At 47.3% G+C, this 22951-nt stretch overlaps 1 protein-coding gene across 2 annotated transcripts in view; it reads left to right on the forward strand.

The window, feature by feature from the left end:
• MPI (mannose phosphate isomerase) overlaps window positions 1-22951 on the forward strand; it is a 41939-nt gene extending 18988 nt beyond the window's left edge. For both annotated transcript variants that reach the window (XM_088443768.1, XM_088443777.1), the window contains exon 8: window positions 21028-22951. In XM_088443768.1, the coding sequence (XP_088299894.1) occupies window positions 21028-21240 (213 nt within the window). In that variant the 3' untranslated portion in view covers window positions 21241-22951. The remainder of the gene's footprint in view (window positions 1-21027) is intronic.

Consider the following 22951-nt stretch of genomic DNA (forward strand, 5'->3'; position numbering starts at 1 on the left):
ACAGCTAGCTACCCTGGGGACCGGCTGCGCGTGGGGCCAGGTACTGATCCTGCGCCTTCCACTAGACCACCAGGGACAGCGGACCGCAGCATGTGCGGTACAGCGTGGCGTCCCAGGGGTTAATAGCAGGCCAGGGGAGAACGCCTTCCCTGTCTCACAGCCGGCGTCTCCCCCGCTGCACAGTGCCATTCCACAGCGGTCTGAGCGGGCTGTGTCAGCGTTCCTCCCCCGGGCCTGCCTCCTCTCTGCTCCTCGGTGGCCATTTTCTCTCTGCACAAACGCTGCTGGAAGCTGATACAGGTGCCATTGCGGTCCGGGTCCCCCGCATACCTCTCCTTCAATTAAGGTCAGTGTATGCAGCACTGTTTCCTACCAGGCTCTGGTCTGTGTAGTTGATCGCAGTGCTTGTAATGCAGGATGTTATCTTTGCATTGTATGTGACTTAAATGCTAGCGCTGTTTGCCTGTACTTTCATTTCTGACTGTCAGCCATTTTCCTATCCCTGTTCTTCTTCTGCTACAGCCCTTGTGGTGCGGTGTTGCAGGGTGTTTATTACCTCACAGTAAACGTAGTTTTTCTGTGTGGGAAGTCACATACGCTCCGTTCACACTCCTCATGTCGGAACGTGAACGAGGATATCCTCTTCCAGCTATAATGTACTGATATAATGTGCAGTTAGCGGAGGGATATGTAGACGCTGAGGGTTTATGGAGGGCATGTTGTATTATATATCACGCCCCATTTCTGTCACTGTGCCTGCACAAAAAGGGACCGCCCTCGGCTGGCTAAGATGCTTACAGCCCTTGTGGGCAACGCTCCCTGTGTTTCCCCATAGGGGTTATCGCAGCGAGTGGTGGTCTCATCACATGCAGTGGTCCCTGGGCAGTTGATGGTACCCCAGTGTATCCTGTTTTTCGCCCCCCCAGGTCTCGCAGGAGCCTGTGTATGTGAATTTATTGTCCAAATGGTATAGCACCTGATGGACGTTTTACAGGGGGAGTCACCATTTCGGCCTTCTAAACGGCCTTTCAGGTCTCAGACGGCTAAGGATCATGACCTCTGATGACTGTGACATTATTGACTTTTTCAGACACGAGCCCCTTAGTGCAGAGGAGGCGTAGTCTGGGTCTAAAGTTTATATACCTGGCCTTATACGGGCAGTCCGTGCGCTTTTGGTTATTACATATCCCCCATGGCTAAATCCAAATATGCCTTCTTTAAGGATAAGGGTGTTGCCACTGTAATTCCTCTATCTGGTCAGGTGGATCATGTAGAGGAGGCGTGGAAAATCCGGGTGAGCGGTTCCAGCCTCAAAAACGGTTGACCTTTTGCATACCCCTTTGCGGATAATTACTTTTCCGAATGGGAGTTACCTTTACGGGTAGATTCTCATGTTACACGCCTAGTGAGGAGTGCTACACTGCCCATGCCCTCCAGGTCCTCCTTGAAGGAGGTTACAGATTGCAAGGTGCAAATATATCTAAAATCCAATTATTCCCTTGCTGGAGCGGCGTCCAGGCCGGCTATGGCCGTGTGCTGGGGGGCCAAAGCCATGGAGCGCTGGGTAGGTAACTGGATCTCTGCACACTGACTCTCCAGCAGAGCAGGTGAATAGTGGCAAATTCTCAGAGACTTAGCCTCGTTCATAATGAGACAGTATTACATATAGCCTACTCCTTTCCAGAATCTCCTCGGCAGCAGTAGCGGCTCGCCGCTCCCTGTGGTTGCGCTATTGGAAAGCGGACGCAGATTCCATTTGGAATACTTTGCCTTTTACGGGACAGGTCCTGTTTGGCCCTCTTCTGGACACAATTGTGGCCCCGCAGGCAGCAGCTACGTCTGCGTGTCTGCCATCGGCTACAGTCCCATCGGGGTCTGGGGCTTCGTCTTTTCGGCCCTGTGAGGCCAGGGTAAGTCTAAAATACAGCTTTCCAAGACAGTCAGTAGCCAGGAAATCTGCTCAGCCATTAGAACAGGCTTGGAGTACAAGATGTCCTACTCCTACGATCAGAAATTTCTACTTCCGGGTCCATAGGGTATCCACAGGATACCTTGGGGGTATAGGTGATGACGTCAGGCACGGACACCACAGAGTTAAATTTTCAGCCTCCCAGGATGCACCAGGGTCCCTCTCCCTAAACAAGGGGCACCCCCTTTGGGATTGCGGACAGGGTCCTTCTGACGAAGGACGCCAGTATCCGTGGCTGGGAAGCAGTGACGGGTCCACACTTGTTCCAGGGCAGGTGGACACCAGCAGATTATGCGCTTCCCATAAACATCTGAGAACTCTGAGCAGTATTCAAGGTTCTTCAGCATGAAGGACAGGTCCTCCACGGAAATACCGTGCAGGTACAGTCTGACAACGCCATCATGATGGCTTATGTAAACCACCTAAGAGGTTCCCGAAGTCAGGCGACACTAACAGTGGTGTCCCGAATTCTGGCTTGGGTGGAAGGCTATATCCCTGCCATCATCGGCAGTGTTCATTCAGGAATCCTCACATGGAAAGCAGGCTTTCTTAGCCGTCAAGACGTGCATTCAGGGAAATGTCCGCTTCATCCGGAGGTGTTCAATCTTCTGGTGAACAAGTGGAGCCTTTCAGAGATGAAACTCTTCTGGTAGACGTATGTAGGTCCAGTGGACCTTCCAAGTTGTGTACCTCATCCCTCCATTATCCCTTCTTCCTCCAGTAATAGCAGGAAGAATGTCTCCTGCTGATAGCTCCAGCGTGGGCCAAACGGCACTATTACTCAGATCTTCGGAGCCTCTCACTTAACACTCCGAAGCTGTTGCCTCTACGCCCGGACCTGTTGTCTCAGGATCCTGGCTGATACCCAGACCTGGGTTGTCTGTCCTTGACGGTGTGGCGGTGGAGACTGCCCTCTTAAGGTCTAGGGGTTTTCCAGCTCTATACTTAACAGGGGCTCTGTCCATGCTAAGAGCTCGGAAGCTTTTATCTGCAAGAATTTACCATCAGGTATGGCATACTTTCTTTCAGTTGTGTCGCCCTAGAGGCTATGCTCCTCTGGTATTCCGGATATCCAGAGTGTTGGCTTTCCTACAGGTGGGCTTAGATAACGGTCTTCGCCTTGCTTACCTGAGGGTGCAGGTTTCTGCCCTGTTAGTATGGTTTCATCGTAGGATTGCTACTCTTCCTGAAGTCCGCACCTTTGTGCAAGGTGTACGTTATATTCAGCATCCCTTTGTTCCACAGGTGGCTCCTTGGGATTTGGCTGTGGTCCTTAGGGCTCTCCGAGGACCGCCATTTGATCCACTGGGCTCAGTGGATTTAAAATGACTTACAGCTAGGACTGTATTACTTCTGGCCATTGATTTGGCCAGTAGGATCGCAGAATGGCGGGCTCTGTCATGTAGACCTCCCTTTTTCTCTTCTTTCCTAGGAACAGGGCAGTGCTTCGCACTTGCCCTGGTTTTTTACCTACAGTGGTGTCTAGTTTCCTCATCAATGAGGAAATTATAGTACCGGCCTTTACTTCCCCAGTCCTGTCTGCTGGTGTGGCCTCCTTGGATGTGGTACGGGCTCTACGAATTTAAGTTGACCGTACCAATCCATTTAGGAAATCAGACTCTCGGTTTTATCCTTTCTGGTTTCCATAAAAAGGGTTGGCCTGCCACTATGCTAACTTTGGCACGATGGATTCACAGGTCTTCCTGTTCCATCCTCTATTAAAGCTCTTCCACTAGGTCTGTGGGTCCTTCGTGGGCAGCTCGATGTGGCGCCTCAGCGGTGATTGGCAGCCACGTGGTCATCTGTCCATATTTTTGTAAGGTATTATGCTTTTGATACCTTCGCCTCTCAGGATGCTTCCTTCAGGTGGATTCTCCTTACAGCACAGGAGCATCCCCACCCTTAAAGGATACTGCTTTAGGATACCCAATGGACCCTGAAGTAGAAAATATGAGATATGGTAAGAACTTACCCTTGTTATCTCTATTTCTACGAAGTCCATAGGGTTCCACAGGACTCCCGCCCTGTCGCACCTGTACTGCAGATGGGCTTTGATCTGGTCACCGGTTTCTCCGTCTCCTTCTGGTGAGAATGTGATTCTTGTGTGTTCCAGACTTTCTTCTCTCTCTTTGTTCTCCTCCTCCGGCCTATGGCTTGTTACGAAACTGAATTACCTTGGCTTGGGGGTGGGGTATAGGAGAGGGACCCTGGTGCATCCTGGGAGGCTGAAAATTTAACTCTGTGGTGTCTGTGCCTGACGTCATCACCTATACCCCCAAGGTATCCTGTGGACCCCTATGGACTTCGTAGAAATAGAGATAACAAGGGTAAGTTCTTACCATATCTCATATTTTCTCTATCCTTGAACACAGCCAGGTCGTTAGTTTGAGTGACAGAATGAACCGTTTGTGGGTGGTAACAGGGGAAGGTGCATGAAACGCAGGCGTGCCTAATTATGCGAACGGCGTTTAATGGGAGTGCATAATTAACAAAGTAGTGTCTTGACACACGTGACATGGGAGGTTTTTACACTGACTTGATCGTAGTGCTTAAGAGAGGGTATGGTCAACCTTAAGCTCTACGACCAGCTCCGATGGTTCCCGATGCTCGTGATTAATCCTTATATCCCAGGAGATGATGTGTGTTGTGATCGAGAAGGGGGCGTGATTTAGTCTTACGACCGCTTCTTACCCTCGGTCGTTCAGCAAACGATCTCATCTTAGGACCGCAACTTGTGATCGCTTCATTTGCATATCCGGCCCCTTTCCCCTACGACTGTGCGGCTGCAACGACCGACTCTGAATGAGGTCCTTTGTCTTTACTACATTTAACCTTCTTATCCAAGATAGACATTTAGGTTGCCATTTGCTGTAGTCTGAACATATGGCCTTCAGTTGTGGGATAAAGTTAGTGGGGAAGAGTTAGGAAAGATCTCTAGTGATCACAAATACAGTACTTTGTAATGAAACACCAGAGTATTTGTATAAGACTCCTAGAGCCACACTACAGAGGTCTTCTGCCTTCTATCCCGTTGTTTCCTTAGAGCAGGGATGGGGAACCTCCTGCCCGGGGGCCTTATAAGGCCCTCGGTATCATTTGGTCTGGCCCTCAGAGCTTTTTTTTCTGCTACTGCACACTGCAGCCAGAATCTATGCAGCAGTGCTACCTGGAGCATCCTTAGGATGCTTCAGACGGTCACACTGCTTCCCTTACAGCTCCCCGAAGGATCCTCTGGATGCTCCGGGCATTGCTGTAATTACCGGCGATTGTGGCCCCGCCCCCCGTGTGACATCACACGGAGGAAGCGTGGCCTACACCAGCCCCATGAATAATGTTATATATATCAAAATGGCCCTCGGCAGAAAAAAGGTTCCCCACCCCTGCCTTAGAGTAAAGTACACACACGGTACTTAGGTTGGCACCAGGTCTTAAAGCTCAGGACAGTAGGAACTTATACAATACTCTGGTGATCGCAGGATAATTGGCTGGCATACTATTAACATGGCAAAAATACAAACAAATAGGTCATAGATGCTGAAAGCACCTGCTGAGTAACTACAGAGCAGTGCTGGTAATATATAGATTTATTGAGTAGATTGTAAAACAGCAAAGGTGGATAATCAATGAATAGCAGAGGTAACTTGCATTGAGATACAACAGCAGAGTTGATAAACCCTTAGGAACAGGTTATAAAAGCTTGTAGATGGTAATTCAATAAAGAAATGCAGAGGCTAAAATATACAATGGCTTACAGGTGTAGAGACAGGGTCCAGGTTATAATCAGACTGGGGGTCTCCAGGTACACAGACCAGGCAAGGTACACGCAGGAAAGACACCAGGACACAGGAATCAGGATCCAGACCAGAGGCTCACACATAAGCTATAACCGGATATTGGTGTGCAGGGCTGGCTGCTTTTTGAGAAAAACCTGCACCAATAGCAGGCAGCAAGTGAGACCAGCCCCCTGATTAATAATTCCATGCAGCTGCCGAGCTGCACGCAGAACAGTCCCCTGCAGCTGCCCGTTGTTGCCAAGCAGCCAGCAGGACCATCCATCATTGCAGCTGGGGAGATGCGGCGTCCTGGATGCCTAGTGACGGCCGGGGACCCGGGTCAGTAATGAGCCACGACATCATATTTGAGATGTGTGCAAATGCGTGCTTCAAATTATCAACAACGGGAGCAGGTGCGGTCAAATTCATAGCGATAGACTTCATATAATTATTTTTAAAATTCAATAATCTTCCATATTCCTTGAATTTGGCAATCAAGTTGGGAAGCGATGTGACCGGGTCAGTTATCAAAGATAACAAGTCATCTGCAAAAATGCTAATTTGTGTTCCTGGCTTGCCAATTTTTTTTAAAAAAATCTGGTTTATTCTGATGGCACTTGCCAAAACCTCCATACAAATAACAGGGGTGACAATGGGCATTTCTGTCTTGTGCCATCCATTATGTCAAAGGCCTTGGAGAGGTCTGGTATTGGTGCCAACCTATCATGAAACCCCAGTCTACATGGTCAAAGACATTCACTGCATCTGTAGACAGAATAATTAAGTGTGATTTTGATAGAGAGGTAAAGTGGATTATGTTTTTACTATTAAAGTTATGGTATCAAGCCTTGCCATCAAGGATAAAGTCCACCTGATCTCCATGAATCAATTTATGCTGGACATATAGACTGCCAGATAAAATGCCTGTCAGACCAACAGACATTTTATCTGACAGCTTGTCACACTGCAGATTTCGCGGGCATACACTGGGCCTGATTCAGACCTGGTCGCAAGCGCTGAGCGCTCGCAACCGGGTCGATGGTGGCCCACAGCGCATGCGTATGACGGAGCCGGCTCCGTCGTTCGCATGCACGAGACCCGGCTAGCGATGGGCAATCCGTCGCTCCGGGTCCCGCACCAAAGGGGGTGAGCTGTTGATGTTGAGTGACAGTCGGGGGGGTGGCTGCCCAAACGGAGGCGTTCCCGAGGGAACGCTTGCCGTTTGGGGGCGGCCCCACTGACATCACGAGTGATGTCAGTGGAGAGCTTCCGGCTCTGTTAGAGCCGAAAGCTCCCTGGGGCTTGCGATGAACGAGACCCTACCACAAGGGTCTCGTCGCAAGCCCGATGATTGCGATGGTCTTGACCATCGCGACCATCATCATGGCCGCTCGCTATAGCTGTGGGCGGCCACCCACAGCTATGCGAGCAGCCAGGAGGCCGCTCCCAAATAAAACAGCGCCTGCCCTGATTCAGAGCGAGCGCTCGCTTTTTGCGAGCGCCTCTGAATCAGGCTCACTGTGAGATATCTCAGTGTATTGGCCCTGATATTTGCGCTCCCCCTGTGAAGGAACAAGGGAAATGGTAGTCGGTCGTCCGCGGCTGGGCATACACTGCCCGATGTGGGCGACATTTAACATACAAAATATCGCATCAGTCGGAAATGCTAGACAATCTGGCATGCCCGACCGATATTTTACCCTCGATTGCCCGTACACAGTACAATTTTCGGCATAATCCGCTGATATCTGGCGTATCGCCCCGATAATTCTATAGTGTATGCCTGGCATTAAAAAGCAAAGGTTTGAAACAAATGCTATAAGTTTAGCATAAAGCTTCATGTCAATATTTTGAAGCAATATGGGCCTATAACTAGGGCAAAGAAGAGGGTCTTTTCCTTTTAGGAGAACCAAATACACAATAAGGAGAAATAATATCCCCCCCCACAAGGAAGCTCTGTTCAATTAAGACACATACGATATATATTCTTTATTTTAATATTCTTTAATAAAAAGCTGTATTATCTTTACACTAAACAATTAAAACACTTGAAAATTGTAATATTCAAATTTTGGTAATATTGCGAAAGTCATGCAAATACATATATTAAATAGTACCATAAAACATTCCTATTGCTTGTGCAGTTAGGTTATAAATTCCAGCCAAGTGTATTAGTTCATGTCCATATTAGTAGGCTTAGTTGTATATTGTTAGTAAAGCAAGGCCCAGTCTGTATTGAGGTTTGGTTAGTATGTTAATTTAGACAGGTAAGACTTCACATACCATGATAGTAATCCTCAGGCTCCTTTTAGTAGTAGTCACGGTCTGTGTATTTTACTGCTTTTCATTGCCACGAGCTGCTGGTAATTCCAAAAACGTAGCTCCGGAAGGAAGGAGGTCCCATAGGCAGTTTCAGTTTACTGTCCCTGATACAGGTACCTTGCAGCGACTTCTCCAACAAGTAATAACACCTCCTCCAGAGTATTGGGGAATAGATAAAGCGTTTCTCTGCCTTTCTTTCTCCTGTTAGGAGAACCGTTATATGGGCTTCCAAGGACTGTTTGTTTGGAGGAATACGTTTTACCAGAAGTGGAGTTAAAATCCCAAACTGGTAAAGGAGCTAGCTTGTCCTTAAAAGCCTTATAATAGGCAATAGAAAAGCCATCAGAAACTGGATTCTCACTAGTGTGAAAAGTAGTAACAGCCTGTGTTGTGTCAACTTGAAAACATAAACTTATAACAATACTCTAAAAGTGCCTCATAATCAAGACAAAATGTATTAAATATAACAATATATCAGTCAATAAAATACAGGGAAAACACACAACAGGCTATTTAGCCATAGCATTGGTCCTACTTATTATATATTCATTAAGCCTGCATTTAAGACCCAGAGAACAAGATATAATCTAAGTCAGCGGGTAGGGATGTAACCAGCATACCGACAGTCAGGATGCCAATGGTCACAATACCGGCAGCGGCATCTCGACTGTCAGAATACCAAAAGATTGCAGAGGTAAGTATTAGGGTTAAGGGAAAGCTTAAGGTTAGGGTTAGGCACAGTGGGGATCCTTTTCCTGCAGTAATCTGCAGGTATCAGCCATCAGATAGATGGAGTGTGCATCACATTTGGCTAGATTCTTTATTGGGGCAGCGTGGGAACCTAGAAGTATTGTGAACCAGGTAAAGAATCTAATTTATATCACCACCCAACACTACAATGCCCTCCAACAAAGATTCAGCCTTCTCTAGGACAGTAAAGCTAAATGCAGGTTGGCCCCGATTAGGTGCATATACAAAGGTGTCCTCATACATCTAGCCTCAATACGCCACAGCACGACTTGCCTGGCGTCGTCTTTTGTGTTGTGATGCGACTAGGATGCACCAGCAGACTCTGCTGATTAATTTGATGTGCAACACTTGTATATCTGTGTGCAGCTAAGTCTATATATGAAGCACAATGGTACTTGGAATGAATCAGCATAGTCTGCTGGTGTGTCCTAGTCGCATCGCGACTTACAGATGCATTTTCGGCAAAAAAAGATGCCCAGTGCTGGCAGAGTCTCAAAGGACCTGGCACGCTAAGAGGGGCTTTTTGGTGCGATTGCAGCAAAGATGTGTAAAGACACATCTGTACACCCTTAACATTAAAACCACTAATAGATTAAGTGAATAAACAGGATTGTTGTACTTACCGATAAATCCCTTTCTCCGATTCCACAGGGGACACTGGAGGACTTCAAGACAGTGGGGTATAGACGGTGCTGAGTGGAGCTGGCACTTTAAATTTAAATGAAATGTGACTAGCTCCTCCCCTCTATACCCCCCTATAGGCCAATATTAGAACCGTGCCCGAGGGGAACAGAGAAAAAAGATTGACAGAAGAGGAGGAGGCGAAAGTACATATAACAGCTGAAAGTTGAAAACAAAGTAAAAGAGAATGAAACAAGAGACGACAAACATGTATCTAACATTCATAACATCACCCTAGACAACAAACATGTCGCCAACAGGCATAAAAAACAGGCATAAAAGGTATGGCAGGAAGAACAGCTCCGGGTGGGCGTCCAGTGTCCCCTGTGGTATTGGAGAAAGGGATTTATCGGTAAGTACCAAAATCCTGTTTTCTCCTTCATCCACTAGGGGACACTGGAGGACTTCAAGACAGTGGGGACGTCCCAGAGCTCCCATCACGGGTGGGAAAGCGCTGAGAACCCTGCAAAACAGACCAACCATATTGCGCTGCAGAAGTTGCAAAGGTGTCAAATCTGTAAAACCAAACAAAAGTATGCCGGCCCGACCAAGTACCTGCCCGGCATAGAGATTCCATAGAAACGCCTCGAGCAGCCGCCCACGAGGCACCCACTGAGCGAGTGGAATGTGCAGTAATGGAAGATGGAGGTTCTCTAGACGAGGCCATATATGCCTGTCGTATGGTCAGACAAATCCATCGAGCCAGTGTCTGTTTGGAAGCTGGCCAACCCGGACGAGCGGCATCATACAAAGCAAGGAGAGTATCCGTCTTACGAACGGCTGCCGTCCTGTCTACATATATGCGAAGAGCTCTAACCACATCCAAGGATCTAGAAGGAGGAGAATCCTGTGGAAGAACCAGAACCACAATAGGTTGATTGATGTGGAAGGCCGAAAACCACCTTAGGCAGAAAATCCATTCTCGTGCGTAGCTCAGCTCTATCCTCATGAAATACTAAATATGGTGGATGACATGATAAAGCTCCCAGCTCCGACACCCTCCTGGCGGAAGCTAGAGCCAGTAGAAGTATCAACTTCCATGAAAGATACTTCAATTCCACCGACTCCAAAGCTACGAACACCGAAGACTGCAAGAAAAACAGGACGAAGTCCAAGTCCCATGGAGCTGTAGGAGGAACTAAGGGTGGTTGCAATCTAACCACACCCTGCAGAAAAGTCTGCACATCCGGTAATAAGGCCAATTTCTTTTGGAAGAAAACCAAGAGCGCTGAAATTTGTACCTTCAGAGATCCCCACCGAAGGCCCGCTGAGAGACCTGCTTGCAGAAAAAACAGAAACCTAGGAAGACTGAACTCCGTAGAAGGCAAAACTCTACGTTCGCACCAGGCTACATATGCCTTCCAACTACGATGGTAATGCTTGGAAGTAACTTCCTTCCTGGCTCTAAGCATCGTAGGAATCACCTTAGAAGGTATCCCTTTACGTCTTAAGATGGCCCTTTCAACAATCACGCAATCAAACGAAGCTGCTTTAAGTTTGGATAGACTAAAGGACCCTGTAGGAGTAGATCCTCTCTGAGTGGTAAGGGCCACGGATTGTCCACCAACAGGAGTTGAATGTTGGAGTACAAAGCTCTGCGAGGCCATTCCGGAGCTATCAGCAGGACCTTGGCCTGTTCCCTCTTGATGCGTTGTAGGATTCGAGGGAGAAGGGGAAATGGAGGAAACAGATAAATTAATTGGAACCGCCATGGTGTTAACAGTGCATCCACAGCCACCGCTTGTAGATCCCTTGTTCGAGAGCAGTAAAGGGGCAGTTGATGGTTCTGTCTGGATGCCATGAGGTCGACCTGCGGAAGACCCCACCGCTGCTGAAACATCCAATTTTCGACGCCCGGTATGAAGATTGTAGAAATCGACCTTGCGTAGCTCTCCGCCCAAATAAGAATCTGGCTGACTTCCACCATGGCCGCACGACTTTTGGTGCCTCCTTTGTTTATGTATGCCACTTCTGTGGCGTTGTCGGACTGGACCCTGACTGCTCGGCTCCTCAGAAGGTGAGCTGCTGTCTGTAATGCGTAGAAAACTGCTCTTAATTCCAATATGTTGATTGGAAGACTCGATTCCTGTGCTGTCCAGCGTCCCTGGAAGTGATGTTCTAGAATTACTGCCCCCCAGCCTCTTAGACTCGCATACGTGGTAAGAAGCATCCAATCCCACTCTCCGAATCTTTTTCCCTCCGTAAGGTGAACTGAGTTTAACCACCACAGTAGGGAAATCCGAGTGTTGGGTTGTAACCTGACTCTTTTGTGAAGAAACAGGTGGGATCCCAACCATTGTGATAGAAGATCTAGCTGAAAAGGTCTGGAGTGAAAACGACCGTACGGAACAGCCTCGAAGGCTGCCACAATCTTCCCCAGAAGTCGGATACATGAACCGAAACCTGCCGACGTCGAAGGACCAACCTCACCATCTCCTGAATGGAAGTTACCTTGTCCCGGGGAAGGAACACCCGTTGAGACACTGTGTCCATGATCATTCCTAGAAACTGCAATCTCTGTGTCGGTTGCAGATGCGACTTGGGAAAATTCAGGATCCATCCATGACGAATGAGGAGGTTGTGCGTCACGGTGATGTCCCGTAATAGTTGATCCTTGGAATTCGCCTTGTTTCCGAAGGAGACTCATCATCACAGCCATAACCTTTGTGAATACCCGTGGGGTCGAAGATAAGCCGAAGGGCAAGGCCTGAAACTGGATGTGAATTCAAACTGCGAATCTCAGGAAAGCCTGGTGAGGTGACCAAATGGGAATGTGCAGGTAGGCGTCCCTGATATCTAGAGATATCATGAACTCGCCATCCTCCAAACCTGCAATTACCAACTGAAGAGACTCAATCTTGAACCTGAAAATCCATAAATATGGATTAAGATCCTTTAAGTTTAGAATGGGTCTGACCGAGCCGTCCGGCTTCGGAATGACAAAAAGACTGGAGTAAAATCCTTTTCCCTTCTGATGACTGGGGACTTGGATTACCACTTTCATGGACAGAAGCTTGTCTATTGCTTTCTGCAAGACCACACCTCTGTCGTTGGAAACTGGCAAACCTGTGGTAAAAAAACAATTCGGGGGTTGAAGTTGGAATTCCAGCTTGTAGTCCCATATTATAAGATCTCGGACCCAAGCGTCCGCACAGGTTTCCGTCCAGACCTCGCTGAAGTCCCGAAGACGCACTCCCACTCTGGGGTCCCCCAGGTGAGAGGGCAGCCTGTCATGCACTGGGTTTAGAAGTGGACTTAACCTCCTGTAGACTCGAGCCTGTGGTGGCTGCGGTTCTACCCCGACCTCTGGCACCACGGGACGTTGATGATCCTCCTCTGAAACGACCACATGAGCGCCCCGGGGCCCGAAATTAAGGTCCCGAGTAAGATCATCTAGGTGGAGGAGCTGTAGTCGGTAGAAAAGTGGATTTACCTCCAGTAGCCTGAGATATCCACTTATCTAGTTCAGCCCCAAAAAGAAAATTTCCAGTGAAAGGGAGTGCTTCCACAGCCTTTTTGGATTCTGCGTCAGCCTGCCAAGTTTTGAGCCACAGCGCCCACCGTGCCGAAATTGCCAGAGCTGAAGTTCTGGAGGCAATAGAACAAACATCCTTAGACGCTTCTCCAAGGTAAGCCGCCGATTCACCTATATGTTCTACTAATGGAATGAGTTCCTCCTTTGGCAGCTGATCTTTTATTCCGTCCGCCAATTGCTTAGCCCAAATTTCGATAGCCTTGTTAGTCCATCAGCTAACTATTGCTGGACGAAGAGTCACACCTGCAGCGGTGTAAATGGACTTAAGCGTGCTTTCCAGACTCCGCTCGGACATGTCCTTTAAAGACGTGACTAAAGGAACAGGGAGCGTAGTCTTTTTTTGACAGTCACGATACAGATGAATCTACTGTAGGAGGAATTTTATTAGCCTTTCTATTATCTGCTGGAAAAGGGTAAAAAGATAATAAATGCCAGGATATCTGAAACTTTTTATCTGGATGTTCCCAGGCTGTCGTTAGAAGGTAATCCAGCTCTTTCGATATAGAAAGCCGTAGCTTGTTTTTGTTTCTTAAGAAATAAAGACTGTTTTACAGGACCCGAGTCTTCTTCCTGTATTTGCAATACCTGTTTCTATTGCAGAAATCAAGGCTTCTATTCCCTCTGATACCAGTTCGAGATCAGACTCCAGAGGCTCTTTAGGCGAATCTGGGGCGTACTCACCCTCTTCTAATTCCGGCATATCCTCCTCCTCTTCCTCTGGGTCATCCCAATGGAGGACTGAGGGTAACAATCTCTTTTTAGAGACCTGAGGAGTGGACGCCATTGTCATGGCTTTGGAAATCCCCTCCATAGAAACAGCTAGGCATCTCGCCCAAGCTGGTTCCTCTATAGCAGCTGACCTGTAAGCCTCTCTTTCTCTGCGAGAAGCCTCCAGTTCAGCTGAGAGAGAGAGAACATAACAGTTGTAACCTGCGTCCAAGACGGTGGTTCTGACATCTCTGCAGATTGTTGATCTGTATAACAACCGTCACACAATCTGGAGGTAGATGACTGTCCCTGTGTAAATTTTTTTCCACACTTTTTGCAGGTAAATAATTTTTGTGATGCCTTAGACCTACCAGTCATGCTACATACAAACCCCACACAAACCACGAGGTGAAGTAACAGGGTAAGGAAAACAGAATATACTGGGGTACAGAGAGTTTGGAGACAGTCACACTTGCCCACAACAGCGCTACTAGCAGTGCCAGAACGCCAGGCAAATATTAACTATTATTATGCTCTCTCTCTATATCTGCCTAAACCCCTGCTGTATTACATACAGGGCTGTAGGCTGTCCAGCGCTGCCTCTCCCTGTAATGGCCGCCAGCAGTGAAACGCTGGGGCTGATGGGAGGCAGGAGAAGGAAGTCGGAGCTAAGCTCCGCCCCCTGCATTCTAGCGCTGTTCTGTAAACTGGCGCGTGTATTCAGTATATTTGTTATATATAAATACTGCCTTGCAGTATAATGCTGAGCCGCCTAATGCTGGGAAAACACCGGCTACCCTGCTAGCGAGGGAGCTGGAGCACACACACAGAGGAAGCCGCCTAATGTAGCCCTGAGCTGGATGCCCTGCTAATTAGGGAGCCAGCCGTACTGACAGAGAGACGCGCTGGCTGTACTGCCGTCGGCGTGTCTCTGTGGGGGGTCTGAGAAGCCGCCTCTGTCAGCGCTAAGCTGGCTGCCCTGCTAATCAGGGAGCACACTGCCACGGGCGCGGTCTGGGACCGCCTATTGGCAATAAGCTGGCTGCCCTGCTAATCAGGGAGCCAGCTTTACTCACAGGGAGACGCTGAGGCTTGGAGGCCTCCTGCTGCTGTTGCCGGTGCGGCTCTGACTGGGGGGGTCCGCGATGCAAGCAGCGGCATGTGGCCGCCTCCCCTTAAGAGGTCTCAGGTGTTGGGGACCCCAGGCTAAGTGCATGCACTTGCGAGTGGGTCCCCTCCGGCAGCGTCCCGCGTAGCAGACAGGCAGATGCAGCTACTGCCTGTCTGTCCTCAGTTATTGTAGGTTATTAAACTATCCTAGTCCTTAAGAGCAGGAGAGCTCTTTCTGTGACCTCTCCTCCCAGGCACAAACTAATACTGGCCTATAGGGGGGTATAGAGGGGAGAAGCTAGTCACACTTCATTTAAATTTAAAGTGCCAGCTCCACTCAGCGCCGTCTATACCCCACTGTCTTGAAGTCCTCCAGTGTCCCCTAGTGGATGAAGGAGAAACATTATCTCGTTACAATGGCAGGGGTGGGATATATTAGGCAGCAAGTGCACAGTCAGTTCTTGAAGTTGATGTGTTGGAGGCAGGAAAAATGGGCAAGCGTAAGGATCTGAGCGACTTTGACAAGGGCCAAATCGTGATGGCTAGGTGACTGGGTCAGAGCATCTCCAAAAATGGCAGGTCTTGTGAGGTGTTCTCAGTATGCAGAGGTTAGTAAATACTAAAAGTGGTCCAAGGAAGTACAGCCGGTGAACCGACTACAGGGTCATGGACGCCCAAAGTTAATTGATGTGCATGGGAAGCGAAGGCTAGCCCGCCTGGTCCGATCCCACAGAAGAGCTACTGTATCACAAATTGCTGGCTATTATAGAAAGGTGTGAGAACACGGACTGCATCGCATCTTGGTATGGGTTATTAGAGAAAACACTCCCCCATTGAGCAATTAGACAGGATGTGCGTATATTACAATAAAACAGCCATATCCAGTCTGCAGCCGAGCTGGTGACAGGGTCTAGCGTTAGATACCTTGCAAATTTGAAGCCTCTGTAAGCCCAATGCCAAAGTAGGTCCACAGCCCAGCATGTCTTGGCAGGGCCGCCATCAGGGGGGGACTGCCGGGCCTGTTGTCCCGGGCCCGGAGAGAGAGGGGGCCCGGTGGAAGACGCTGCAGCTGGCAGCATCAAATAAGTTTTCAGCCGTGAGCGGAACGGCAGCCAAACGGGTGCTCCTGATTGGCTTCTTGCAGAACAACAACCAATCAGGAGCGGCCGCTCCTGATTGGTTGTCCCGCGAGCAGCCAATCAGCAGTGGCCGCTTCTGATTGGCTGCTCGCGGACCGATAGCCAATCAGCAGTGGCCATTCCTGATTGGCTGTCGGGCCGCGAGCTGTGATTGGCTCGTGGCCAGTGCCTTGTTTGAGATGACACCGACGCTTTTTTGCTGGCTGCAGGTAAGTGCATAGCCAGCCTTTTCCTAATGCAGCCAGCCTTTCACTGCGCGTCCGCCCCCCCCCCCCCAAGTCCAGACAGCCTCCCCTGCCATGTGCCTCTCCCCTACTCCAAACAGCCCTGCCTCCCCCTTCTCCAGCCTTTCCTAACATGCCCCCCCCCCAAATAAGGGGGGGGGGCCTTCCTTGCCCTATGCTCTTCCCCAGGGGGGCCCTGAATGTTTTATTAGTACCGGGCCCCACAATTTTTGGTGGCAGCCCTGTGTCTTGGTGTGGCAAAGTCCAACAAGGAAGGAGGGAGCACAGGTGAGCTTTTTCTATAGCAGTGGAGAGCCTCAGCAATCTGCAGTCTGTCTAGCTGCAAGTGGTGTACTGAAGGACTGAGGGAGAGTAAGTGGCTGCAAGCAAGAAAGATGGCTGTATAAGCTGGCTGGAGTGATAGGAGATATCGGGGACAGATGTCCAGATATGTTGCGCAATCTGCAGCAGGCAAATTGCATCTCTGACTGTAGTGTGGGTGAAATCTCATCACTGTCCAGCTATTCTTTAGTACAGCAGCTGAGAGCACAGGACCAGCAACAGTGCTGGGAATTCAGTGCCATCTCACCTCCCCAACAGCAATGCGGGGCAGCCTCTGCCAGTGTGCTAAGCAGGGTTGCCAACTCTGAAATGAAAAACAAGCAACCAATAAGTGAAAAACAAACTAACCATTCCTAAAAAGCCCCACCAAAAAAACAATTTGGGGTGGGGGGAGTATCTCATTGTCCCTCGCTCTCTCATTCCCGCCTTATTTCCCTCACCTCTCTTAGGCCAGGTACACACTAGGATGACATCTGCACAATATGTTGTTTCCAGGCAAATTGCAATGACACATCGCACGGATAGCAGTGTGTACGCCCGATTGCGCACTTCTGTGGGTCGTATATGATATTTTCTGAGCATATCGTGTACGATGTGGTGCAGTTCAATCGTTCATAGGATTGCAGTGTGTACAAGCAATCTCACTTGGTACGGGATGAAGGGAATTCATGCCGATTACTTGTCATCGTAGTGTGTACCCTCCCTTATTATCTGCCTATATTACTTTTCTCCTCCCTCTACACCAGCCGCCATATTACCTCCACCCTTTTCATACCTCATTCCCTTACCCGACACTACTTCTCTCCTCCATTCCCCTCACCCTTCTTCTTTACCTCCCTCATTCCTTTCACCTGTCTAATTCCATTATCCCCTTTAACCTCAGTAATTTTAACTCATTCCTCCCCCCCATGTGTACTGTACCTGCATCATTTCCTTCATCTATTTACTTCTCCCTCTTGCCTGTCCCTTCCAACTTTACCTCATCTTTGCCTACTGCTCTATATTCCCCAGACCCAACCTTCCCCCGTCCCTCCGTCACTACCTGTATAAAACACACACACACACACTTACCAGGGACACCCCGTCAATGCACACGCAAAAATAAAAAGCAAGCAACCATAAAATAAAAAAAACTTGAAAAGAAAACCAAGCCCACTTCCATTTGTCTATAAGTGGAATTGGCAACTATGATGCCAAAGCAACGGGACCACAAAGGCGAGGGCATGCCAACCAATTGGGCTAAGGAGGGCCTGTGAGTAGGAAGCAGCAGCTGTGGAGGTATGTGTAGGGAATGGGTACGATATACTGGCAGCTGGATAGCCGCCAGTTGTAATCCTGACAGGGAAGGTAAGTAGTCTAATCCTACCTCTCTCCCCCCTAACCCCCCGTTTGGTGCCTAACCCTAACCGTCAGGTGGTGCCTGACCCTAAGCCCAACCTCCTCCCAGGGTTACCTAATGCTAACACCCCATCCCTGTAGCTAGCTGCAGCATGTCCGGAAGGGTCGATAGGAGCTGCAGTCGCAGACCCCTGGACCCTGCAGGGAGGGTCTGGTCGCAAGGGGCACCAATTGGGGCAGTAGGTCGACAGGCCCCAATGGAATGAATTACATAAACCACGAGAGAAAAAATAATCCCCATATGAGTGCACTGATTCTTGCCATTAATCAACTTAAAATATAACCTTTATTAGAATAATTAATAACCACTTAGTGGTAAGAGTAAAAACACAACAAAATATACAACAAAAAACTAATTATAAAATAGTATGTAAAATACTAATAGGTGCTCAGTCATGTGTGCTCTAATTATAGGTACTCAATGGTATGCCAAATATGTTGACTATAATCAGTATGTATTGGTGCCTAATAATGAGTATGAAAATTAATAATAATAATGAATAAATAGGTCACCAAATGTTTATATATCCCTCTGTATCACATATATATTAGCTACCTGTATGGAGTGCATAATACATGAGCTGACAAGCTCTCTTAATGTATTTATTATAGTCTAATATACAGATCTCCACCGGACATACAATATAATAGGTATAATATATATCAAGATCTTCCCACAGTATCAATATATTATATCAATCCATAATATGGACATACAAAAAATACTGCACGGCTACCTATTATTAAATATCCGGGACTCATGTAACGAGTCTGTTATGATGAAGGGCTACCGCGTGTACTAGCAGCACGAGCGGCTTTACAGCTGAATCCCGCACTCCCTCTGCCGCGTATACTGGCAGGGTGTGCGGCTAGTCAGCTAAAGCCCTTGTTCCCTCTGCCACGTGTACTGGCAGGGAAAGTAGCTTGTCAGCTGGAGCTCGCACTGACTCTGCACCGTAGTGCGGCTTACAACTCCACTGCTGATCAACTAGTATCGTGCACAACGTGGGACATATAATAACAATATTTAACTAATTTAGATCTCCATCAACATATTATTGGCAACATTTTTTTAGACACATTAGTACTGGCACTTCAAACGCCTGACGCGTGTTTCGCAGTGCTTTTTCAAAAGGCAGACCAGGTGGTTATTAATTATTCTAATAAAGGTTATAGTTTAAGTTGATTAATGGCAAGAATCAGTGCACTCATATGGGGATTCTTTTTTCTCTCGTGGTTTATGTAATATGGTCATATCCCAGAGTTGCACCCCTGATGATAATAAATAATTGAGAGGTATACAGACCATTAACAGGGTAATTCTGCATATATATTAGCCTTGGTGCGACCCGTTATTCCATTTTCCCCTTCCTTGTGTTTCAACCCAATGGAATGAAGTTCCAGATCTGAAAGGGTTAGGTCACAGCCCCTAGGAGACGAAATAATGAAGGGCATCACAGAGCTCTGTCAGAGTCCACCATGTTGGGCTGCAAAGCCACAACCTCCATAATTCATTTTTTTAATCCATACCCAGTGGTTGAAGTGGAAAGTTACCTACACTGACATTAAAGGCATATTAAATGATACAAAACCATTTCTCCTGTGTTCCTCCACTGATCCCTTGTGGCTTATGTGTCCCTGCATCTCCCCTGTCACTCAACCTGTAATTACTAATACCGTATAAAATAATTAAAAATATTCCTCCTAAACTTTCTGCCAGTAAGCATTTATCTAATTAGTAGTATGATACCACTCACAGTCACTCTTATAGGCATATTTACAAAGAATTGTGTCTACCAGAGTTTTAAACACTGTGCATCGCTGGGACATGAATGAGTTGTTCCCAATCAATCACAAATTTTCTAAGGCTGGGTATACACTAGACGACCTGCCAATGCGACGTCCAATGGTACAACTGAACAATATATCGTGCGGACGGTACACACTGCACGATCTGGTGAATGACCGTCCAATATATCATCAACAGGTGTGACCGCCAGCAATATCAGCACCGGGATAACGTACCCAACCTGTGAGGACTATTGTTGCCAACGTGCCCTGGTGGCTTCTCTGCTAAACTGTAACTTACTTACACATAGGATGTTATGTATCTCTTCTCTCCTTCCACACAAGCTAATGCAAATAGAGATCACAGTTTGTCTGAGTTTGAGATGCATTGGCTGGTATGTAGTTAGGATGCCGTCCGCTGGCTTCCCGACTGTCAAATCCCGACAAGGGACTAATAGGCATAGAAAATCCTGACGCCTAGCATACCAAACGAAGGCAAGCCGGGCATCGGGTACGGACAGCCGCGGGGGAGGGTAGGGAGGTAGAAATACTTATCCTGTCAAGATCTTCTAGTGCCGGTCTTCCCGCGTCGGGATTTGAACTGCCGGACCTAAGTCATACTGATTCCCATTGGCTAGTTTACAGTAGAGAGCTGTGCTAATAGGAAGATGGAAACCATGTGACTACAGAGTAGAAGTGTAGCTTCCACCATGGTTCTGACTAAAAGGTGACTTGCTTTTTTGTCACCTGTACAAGAGGCAATCACATAAACAGGATGTTCCATTTTAACAGTTGTTAGGTGATATTGTGGGTAGAGTATTGTGTGTAACAATGATTTATGTGGGATCTGATAAACCACCTTATCCCCGTTTTTCGACAATGTTTTTGTCTCCCTATCCTATTATTTCGGACAAAATGATAAGATATTTAAGCCGAAAATACATAGGATCCGTGATACGTTCACGGACCTGTGTTTTCGCCTTTGCGTCGGTGAAAAAACTGCACTGTTTATTAATTTTTCTTGGGACACATCAGATGTGTAAAACCACGATTAGTGCCGGCGTCGGGCGGCACTTCGGGGCTAATCGGCTAGCCTCAGGGGATTGATTAGCTCCTGAACAATGTTTGGGGCTAATTGGATACCGCCGTTAGCTACTTAATGGGAATGGACATTATTGTATGCCCCACCAAGGTTGATTATTATGTTTTGTTTTTTTTCTCCGCTGACATTTAGTTGCATTTAAATGAATGCTTAATTAAACTGAAGTGTATGCTTCTTTCTCTGCAGGTATCCTCTACTGTATCACAGTACCATGTGCCACTCTTAGATTCTGCAAGTATTCTGCTGCTGGTCAGAGGCCAGGCCTCAAGCCAAGCATTGAATGGAGGTTTACGTCTTCAGCCAGGCTCTGTTGTCTTCATCTCTGCTAATGAAAGTTTATCACTGAGTGTGGACCCATCCCATAATCTCCTCTTATTCAGGGCTTGCTGTCTGTTGTAATATAGGAAATTATGTAATAACACTGTTACATCATCCCTTTCACTCCAGTATTACGGTATTAGAGAGAATATATGAAATTAGTTATTTTAAAACAAATATACTTTATACAGATGAATACAATACTGTCTGCAATGATTGTTGCATGTTATTACTTAGGAAAAATAACCAAGTATTGCAATTGGTAAAGGATACTTTAAATGACCTTGCTTAAGGGAGCATATACAGTATGCCTATATGTATTGCTGAGTATTTAGTATAATCTAGGGGTGCGCCAAAAGGGTGCAGATGTCCTCCGCCATATACAAGCTCCTAAAAGTGCTGATCTTTTACTGCAAAGTGGACACTTTGCACCTTATCGACCACCATTACATTTATAAAGCTTAATTAGGAGGTTATTCTATGAAGAGGTGGTGATGCCAATCATAGGTTAAACTGGTAACTGGACACACCTTATGGGTCCTTATCTCAAAAGGCACACTTATGGAGGGTACACACGGTCAGATATTCTGGACGATATGAACGATAACGATGGAAATAATCGCTACATCGTTCATCTCGTTGGCAGGCGTCGACCAACAATGCTCGTGCCCGCATGTCAGATAAAGATATCTGAAGTCGTTTGTGTTTACAGTCCAACTTGGACAACTTCATCATTTAAATACTGTCAGAAATCGTTCATCGTTAATAAGATCGTTCTTCGTTGATCTAGCAAGTCTGACCGTGTGTATGCACCATAATGCTTTGCAAAAGCTAGTGTGTAGGAGAAAAAAGGCATATTGCACTTTGTGCAGCAATTAATTGTTAAGAAAGTCGTATGAAACAAAAACATTTTTCAAACAGTTACATAAGCAAAATAAAAAAAAACCAAAACAATATTAATGCTGCATCCACTTAACGATGCGGGGGACGACGGCACGATTACGATGCCGTCGTCTCCCGCGGGGTGAACTGCATACACTGAACGTTCAGAGTATGCAGATCATCCCCGAACATGGCAACCTGCCAGTGGTAGTCAGGTTGACCGTCATGTTCGGGCGATTGATGTCAAAAATGACCATCGGTCGCGTGCATCGCTGGTCGTTTTTAACCTTTTGCTGCCCGACTTGCAGGCGATTACCAAGTGATGGAGCAATAACGACCGTCGTTATCGCTCCATCGCTAGGTTTAATCGCCTAGTGGATGGGCAGCTTAAGACAGTTTTCCTCTTCCAGTAATCAACTGTGCAGTGGATCTATTCTAGAAAACTGGAGACTACTAAAAAATTATGTCATCATGGTGGTGCTCCTGTGTAGACAATTTATCACACGGACCATGCCACATTCAGCACCCAGCTACATGCTACTGGTCAAGTACACGCAGCGCTTGTTAGGGGACTTGTGCACCCATTTGGGCCGCAGCATATAGTTTGCGGACGGGACGCTTGATTGCCTGTAGATTTATATAAAATGTATTTTGTACTAAACTGGGCCACATATGCTCAGTACACTATTGTGATATCAGTCTTGTCATCAGAAATGTAAACGGGCACAATCATTGGTTACATGATTGTACAAGACATTTGGTAAATATTTAGCAATGTCTATTGGTCTCAATCGTCCCATGTATGACCTGCTTAGCTCCACATTGTGGTTTACAGACTTAACTTTGAATGGGTAAGAAAACCTATTGCAATGGGTAAATAAAAAAATGAAATCTTTCTATGCACACATGA

This window comes from Taudactylus pleione, unplaced genomic scaffold (assembly GCF_031769625.1).
Source record: "Taudactylus pleione unplaced genomic scaffold, aTauple2 ptg000019l, whole genome shotgun sequence".
NCBI classification, from domain to species: domain Eukaryota; kingdom Metazoa; phylum Chordata; class Amphibia; order Anura; family Myobatrachidae; genus Taudactylus; species Taudactylus pleione.